This window comes from Porites lutea, chromosome 1, assembly GCF_958299795.1.
Source record: "Porites lutea chromosome 1, jaPorLute2.1, whole genome shotgun sequence".
Classification (NCBI taxonomy): domain Eukaryota; kingdom Metazoa; phylum Cnidaria; class Anthozoa; order Scleractinia; family Poritidae; genus Porites; species Porites lutea.
This window is the reverse complement of record NC_133201.1, coordinates 12,156,733-12,164,607: the sequence shown is the minus strand read 5'-3', so window position 1 is coordinate 12,164,607 and position 7,875 is coordinate 12,156,733. Positions and strand designations below refer to the sequence as shown.

The 7,875-nt window shown below is 37.7% G+C and overlaps 1 protein-coding gene across 1 annotated transcript; it reads left to right on the top strand.

Moving 5' to 3' along the window:
- Nucleotides 1-126: 126 nt before the first annotated feature.
- On the top strand, nucleotides 127-4,544 carry LOC140945386 (cytosolic acyl coenzyme A thioester hydrolase-like). Its single transcript, XM_073394420.1, has 4 exons — nucleotides 127-853; nucleotides 1,968-2,205; nucleotides 3,219-3,344; nucleotides 4,313-4,544. Exons 1-4 carry the CDS (start codon nucleotides 215-217, stop codon nucleotides 4,483-4,485), a joined length of 1,176 nt encoding a protein of 391 aa, XP_073250521.1. The 5' UTR covers nucleotides 127-214; the 3' UTR covers nucleotides 4,486-4,544.
- Nucleotides 4,545-7,875: the final 3,331 nt, after the last annotated feature.

Genomic DNA, 7,875 nt, shown 5'->3' with positions numbered 1-7,875 from the left:
TTTGTCCTCTGTCGTTTTCAAACCACTTATACCCAAATAATGGCCTAGTACTTCCCTCCCCTCCCCCGATCCATTTATCTGTTTCTGAAATGTCTGAGAGGGCCCTGGGACGGTAACAGTGCTCAGGTCGTCCATTTGAGCTGAGCACCGCAAAAAAGTGAGGTAGTTATTGAAGTGCTGTTAGCATCTGTAAGGAAGAACAAAACTATATGTGATGAGCCGATCTTTGCTTCGTTTGCGTCAGTTGTGTTTGCGCAGGGTGCTCGGCACTCGTGGATGTGCAAAAAAAATGGCGGCTACAATGGCGACGAAATCGTTCACCACGGGTGTTGATTTGAAAGGCGAAGAAGGTTCCATTTCCCGCGGTTCAATCGAAGTATGCCGGCTCATGGCTCCTGATGATGCTAACATCGCTGGGAATGTACATGGTGGGACTACATTGAAGGTAATCGAGGAAGCCGGGCTCATTCTTGCCACACGCCACTGCAATAAGAACAATGCGGGCAACAGGCCGGCGTATGGTACCTTGGCGCGCGTTGAAAGGACAGATTTTTTACAGCCATTGTACATTGGAGAAGTCGCAGAAGTTCAAGTGCATTTAGGCTACGCATCAAAGCATTCTGTGGAAGTAATGGCATTTCTGTGGGCTGAAAATCTTACAACCGGAAGTCGCCGACTAACGAACCGTGCTTCGATGTGGTACGTTCCGGTGATAACAGGAAGTGGCGGAAAGAGGATCATACCGGAAGTCCCGGCCATTGAGTATGCAGGCCAGGAAGAAGAGGAGAGGGGGAAAGAACGCTACCTCAAACAAAAGAGAGCTAGGCAGGATAAAGAGGAGCATTTGAAAAAGGTTTTATACATTTCAGATACCTTAGAACTGACACAAGATACCTTTGGTCTTATGTAAAATAAATATGGGGTTTCATTGTCATCAGGTGTGGATGCACAGACTTTGGTAAAAGGTATTTCCCAGGTTAACAAAGCTGTGGTAAATTTAATGTGGGGATAGTTTGCCGTCGATCATAGCATTATTTCGTGTATTTTGAAAATGTATTGTTATTTCAGCTAAGATTTCAACTGACATTTTTTAGTCCTGGGATGGGTGAAGGTACATATAATTTATATATTTTTTTTATTCTTGGCCTTAGATTCCATTTTGTAGTTTAGCTGCATCCCTTTGTTTGATTATCTGCCAGGGATAAAACATATTTTTTGGTAAACCTCATGCCTATGCAGTGTCCAACAATGTTGATTTAATCTTGATTTAATCTTAACCTGAAAACTGCCATGTCAACATCGATCTATAAAACAGCTTGAAAGAAACTCCTTGAAATGAGCAATTTTTTTACAGTTTTATGTTGATGTGATATGTGTAATGAAGAATCCTGATAAGCCTTCTTGTCCTGGGGAGCTGTGTGAGGGGAAGGCAAAATAAATATATTTATTATATATAAACACCAATGAAATACCAGGTGAGCTTTTGCGCGAAAAAATGATTTCTTTATGCTTATTTTCACATGTGAAAAGATCACCATTGTTATGGCTACATAATAAATCGTGCCTTTCGCAGAAAAAAATATTTAAGTGAAATGGTTTGGAATTTCATTGGTGTTTATGTAATAAATAAAACATTACATGGTCGCTTGGAGATACAAAATTTCTCCTCTTGTGATGAAAAATATTTTTCAACACTCGAAGAGAAATTTTGTATCTCCAGTGGCCATGTAATATCCTCTATGCAAACTAATTAAATAATAATAGTAATAATGATATTGAAAATGATAATGACAATGATAAATGATATTAGTGATAATAATTATGACAATGATAATGAAAATAATACTACTCTCACTGTTGTTATTTTTGCTTAGTTGTTTTAGTTTCTTGCTGTTAATAGTACATGTTGTGTTTAAAAAAATTATTTTACATTAATTCTCTCGGTCTAAATTCTTTCTCACAATTAGATCCAACCACTATTTGTTACTGACAAAGCATCTCTGATGGAGTATAGAACCTCTAAAGGTGCTGTTTCTCACTGTAGTGTTCTCAACTCACAGTCGTCTTTGATCCACTCTGTACAACCCTCAGATTGTATTGATAATGGTTATGTACTTGGAGGTGTCACCATGAAATTAATGGATGAAGTTGCTGGAATAGTTGCATTCCGACATTGTAGAACAAATGTTGTGACAGCATCAATAGGTAATATATAGCTACCGTGTTATCAATAAATATTACAGTCGCAGTTAATAGAGAGCTTTAGATTTGAGGATGAGGAGGACTTTGAGTATGAGATTTAAGTTAAAGCTTTTTCGCATATTCTGGAAAAATATTCAATCCGGCAAGCTTCACTAATTGTACTGTTTTTCACCTGAAAATTTAATGCAGTTATTTTTATTGGAGAAGGTTTAGCCCTTTCCAAATCCCAATATGATTAAACTGCTAAAATTTGATAACTTGTTCCCACCACTGCTCCATTCTTGCTAAAACTCATAGTGGAATGATGATGGCTATCACGTTTTCCCGCCAAAATGACATTGGCTCAGACAAGAGCACTACTTAGTACTTCTAAGTGCTTGTAGTTGTCCTTGTCTTAGAATCTAAAGCTCTCTAATAATTATCGGAATGCTTAATTAAGACACCAAGTGGTACCAGTGGCATGGTGCGATTAGATTAGTATCTATCATAGATGTGATTTGCCATACAAATTCTCCTCACTGATATCTCCATTATAATTGTATCAAAGAATGTTTGGAAAAAGTTGATGAGGGCCGGTATAATAGTCTCAGTACATAAGAGGCTAAATCAGTTTAATGCTGCCCTTACGTTAGAGCTAAGAGTTGTACGTTATGCTTTGCTTTTATTTGCAATTTTTTGTTTAACACCTTTTTTAGATTCTTTTCTTAAGAGGTACAATGCATTGTAACTAAAATTATTTAATTGGCAAGTCAGTTGTAGATATTTCCAATAATGAATTATAAGCTTGATGTCATTCATTTTATATTTACATTTATGTTTGCATAATGTTACTGACTTCTGTAGTAGGTTATTAGAACCATGCATCTGCTTTTGTTAAAGTGCAGAGTTACTAAGAAATTTTGGACTATAGCCCTCAACAATATCACTTATCAGTGAATCACCATCTTAATGCTAAAGGTACATGATTGTTATCTTCAGTTATTCTCTTTCTTCCTGAAGTTTTAATTTGTCAACAGATGCAATTGACTTTCATGCACCGGTGAAGCTAGGTCATGTAATACATTTGGCTGGAAGAGCGACTTTTACCAGCAGTCGTTCAATGGAGATAGAAGTTGTTGTTGATTCTAAAGATTATGTATCAGGTATAGCTGTTTAGTTTCAATAGGCCTACAATGAACCCCACCCCCACCAAAAGTAAAATAAAATAATAATAATACTGTAAAATAACGACCCCCCCTCCCCCCCCCCAAAAAAAAAAAGGAATAAAGGAAAAAAGAAAAAAGAAAAAAAAATCAGCAAGCAACAAAAACATCAAAACAAACTATAATAATTATTGAAGGTAAAATAGACAGTTGAAAAAGGGAAACAAATACTGTATTAAAAGGAAAACCTTCAGAGTCAAGATAGAGCAGCAGGATCCTTCCTGCTGTCCATTTAAGGGAGGTGATCTTTTTAATATCCAGTGTTTCATTGGTGGATCTCTCGGCTGGCTGCCCTGGGTCTAGTTGCATGAAACCTAGGCTAGTGAGGCCTCAAGAATTTTGTTTTGACTCTGGGTTTTAGCGAATGGTCCATGGATAGGGTTTCCTTCGAGGTGGTGTACCTAGGAATCATCAAAAGCCAGAGTTAAGATTTCTATACTGCCCCATACATATGTTATATTACATTGCTAGCCTCGCTTTGGTGCAAATAGACTACGGCCGGCCGAGAGTTCCACCATATTTTGCATCGATTGTAGAGTTGCCTGTTATTGCTGAGGAGAGAGAGCCTCCCTATTCAACTGTCCACTGAATTTAATACCTTAATGTCTTTTGATCAATCGAGTTTCACCTAATAATACATAGCATATTTTGGTTTCATGTGACTCCTAACGGGTTCGAAATTTGGAAACAACGTAACTAAATTTAATTGTATCTGGACGTACTTTAATACTGTAGTTTACCGCGAAATATACCCTGCTGTTTATTTACCATTTTTTTTGTTCTTTTTCTTTCTTTCACTCTGTCTCTCTCTCTTTATTTCTTTCTTTCTTTTTGCTTTCTCTCTTTGTCCTTTTTTTCCCGTCGTTGTTGTTGTTGTTTTTCAGATTAACTTTTCGCCTATCTTTTAGATAAGAGTGTGAGAACGTGCAGTGCGTTTTTTACATACGTCTCATTGGATGCTGATGGACTGGTCAAAGACATTCCTCCTCTTGAACTACATACAGATGAAGAACGAAAGCGGTTTGAGGCTGGAAAGAAAAGATACCTACACCGCATAGAAAGTAGGACTAGTTGCAGGTGAATAGTCCATTGAACTTTATGAGTAAACCTGCTTTGTTTGCCTCTGGCTTCAGCAAAGCGAAGAATAAGAAACAGTTCGGTCCTTTTGCGTGAGTACAGCTAATATAAATTATACAGCATGCTGCAACAGAGGATTTTTCCCTCGCCCCCGGAGCCCGCCAGATAGCTGGCTAGCTCGCAGGCTCAGTGATGTTTTTTTTTTTTTCGGCTTAACAGCATAATGTTTTATATAGTAACGGTAGTCATGGTGGATTTGTAGTCGTTTTTGTGTCGTATTTGAGGTTTCATTTGAATCAAGGTCAAACGAAACACGTTTTATTTTTAGGTTAAGCGTTAAAGCTGTAAACGTAAGACTGAGAGAGATGCATAGTTTAAGACTAAAACTATAAAGCATTTCAAGCACGTTGGTATTAATTTTGATTATTTGTGCGAGGTCTTTGCGTAATTGTTGGTGGTGGCGTTTCCAGGGATTTCCGTGTCCTCAACTTGACTCGCTACCAAACAGACCATCGCCTCGTGCGCACTTCGACCTGGTGTAAGCTTGAGCCCATGAAAGGGTGGCAAATGAACGTCTGTCGACACCAACCAAGTTTTGGTAATGGTGATGATAACACTGCGTGATGTGAGCCTGATTCTTAAGGGATATGATATCGCCAGAAATCTCTCAGCGCTAAAAAAAAAACAGGGTTAAAGTTGAAACTTTGATGGATACTAGATGGAGAACTGGGACTATTTCGCTTAAGGCGTTACCTTACGTTCCTTCGATTAACCAATTATAGCTTCTTATGACGGCTGATACTATTTGTGGCATGTATATGCAATTGTGATTGTTAAATCAGCCGCTGCCACATTGGCTTTAAGGTAATTGCTGCCGGGCATCAGCCGGCAGCAGACCTTATTCTTGAGCGATTTGAGATTTTTTGTTTAATGGTTCCATGGTTCGATGGTTCAATCAATCTGTGACTTCAGCACTGTGCAGTCAGCGGTTTGCTTAAGCAAGTGCTTATCTGCCGCGCCTGTTTTTCTCTTAGGAGCAACCCGCCATTTTGCTTGGCTCTCAAGTAAGATCTGTGCAGAAATCGTAGTTCATCGGATGTTTGCTGTCTTTTTAAACGGCCTAAACAGTAAGAACAGTTCAAGAAGTATTGTATGGAACATTTTTTCGGTTTATTTTTTTATTCTAGGTTTCAAGATTTGTTATAGCGAGTATTCTTTTGTCACACAGATTTTTGTCTCGGGAATCAGGATTATAAGTTACATAAGTGACGGCATGTGCCGTACATCTGCCTGACCTGTGAATAAACAAGTTTTGGCCTTTACGTTATTTGTTCGCAACTCATCTTATCCTGTGTACGATGATTGTTCGATGAAGAAACAGCCTATCAGCACTGCTGTTGTTTTTGAATTTCGAGAATTATTGAAATGAATTACAAAATCGTATTGAAACCTGGGCGAGTTATCTAAATGTAAGCATATTTGTCATCGTGATCGGTTCTTTTCTTATATTACGCTCTGAGTGTTTCATAATTCCAACAAGTCTAAGTTATTGACTGTAATAAAAAGAATTCATATGTTCAACTGTTCTACAAACTGTCTTTGTCCTATTCGCATCGCAACTAACGGCAGCACTTCCTTCTCAATGAGAACTTCTAGTCGACTAGTTTCCTCATATTTCATTCCGTCCACAACGCACCAATGGCTAGCGAGTTACCCGTAAGTGAGACAAGCATATTGTTATAATAGTGTTTGCTATAAACCGGCTTGATAGTTGGTTGATCGTACCGAAAGCGAGTTGTAAATGGTGCTCTTTGAGTGTTAATTCAGGAATTGGTTCTTTAATTTTTGCTCATACTTTCTTCTGATCACCAATAATGCAGCGATTGAATTGTGTTTTCCTTTGATATCTATAGCAGAAGAGTAACATTTTTGGTTTTTTGAAAATTTAAAAAACCTATCTTAAATAGAGAGTTAGTTCGGTACGGGTAAGAAATTGTTTTTAACATGTTGAGGGATGTTGTGGCCTCGCCCACATTTATTCGTATTTATTTAAAAACTTTTTTTTTTTCCTTTCGATGAAATGGCCTTTCTTTCGCCCAGACTTACCTGGTAATTAAAGATCACCGGAAAGCATTTTTTTTAAGCAACGCTCTTGGGGAGGAGATGGCGATTTTTTAAAACGCCGTCTAGTGTGGACCGATGAACAGATGAAAACGGAAAATTTCTTGCCAGATAAGAATCGCTCACTGCCACCTTATTTTTTTAAGACTTTTAGCTTCGAAAGTTTTTTTTTTTTTAAATTCTTTGAGGTAAACTGATGTTGAAGCTTGCTTTTTCAGCATACGAGTTAATCAGTATGGGCCCTTTCGCTTCTGCTTTCGAAAATCAAAGTGATATACGACTTAACGACTATACGATACCTGCAGGGAGGACGCGATTGTCAACGTTTTTTGAAAATTAAAAGAAAATCTCTTTTCAAATAAAAGCCGGGTAACGTGTGACGTGTGAACGGGGTCTCTGGAAAAAAGGGCCGTTTTGACTGCCTTGATATAGGTTTTCGGGGTTATACTGACTGATACAAAGAGAAAAAATTCAGTGCCGTATTTTCTCTCTCTTAATATCATTGGTTAACATAATTATCAAGTGTGTAATGGTAAATCTTGACTGAAATTTCGTGGATGAGTGGCCAATACGAATTTTGATAGGACAAAATGACTCCTGGTTACAATTTTTATCAGTTGGGTTTGTGTATTACGAATAAAAGGGCACAAAGTGTAAAGAAAACCCGCTTCAGCTTTACCCTGCAATCGCTCCAACTTTTCTCAGCGACTGTTTCGCTCTCTAGATCTCCTGCTTAAAGAGGAAAGAGTATCATCCGTGTGTAGTTAGTTGTGAAGCAAATGGATTAGCAATTAATGTTTTTACTTGAACAACAATTCTTCACGTTTACTCTATGTTTACATGTAATAGACTTTTATCAAGAGTGCAAATCTCCCGTTCGTGTGTACGTTAATTCCAAAGAAGAAATTCACGATTGGTTTACTATCACAGTTTTGACGTCAATAAGCCATTAGCGCCAAAGCCAATTTAGTTTTTGCAATACTAATTTGTCAGACGACAAGTTATTTGCTTTCATTTACCTTGTGGCCCTTTGTCTTATTTCCATTGTTTGAACGAAGACTCAGCCAAACTGCACCCGGACCAAGAGGTGTTTACTCATTTTGCGGGTGTATTGGTTCTTTGGTGTGAAAAAGTCATTTTTTCTTTTAAATGGTAAAATAAATACTGTTATCTAGGTGACAAGTATAAGCTTACTGTGAACATATTATGTTCAACATAGTTTTTACCCTCAATAGATCAGTTATATTTTTTTAGCTATTTTTTATTGCCTGAT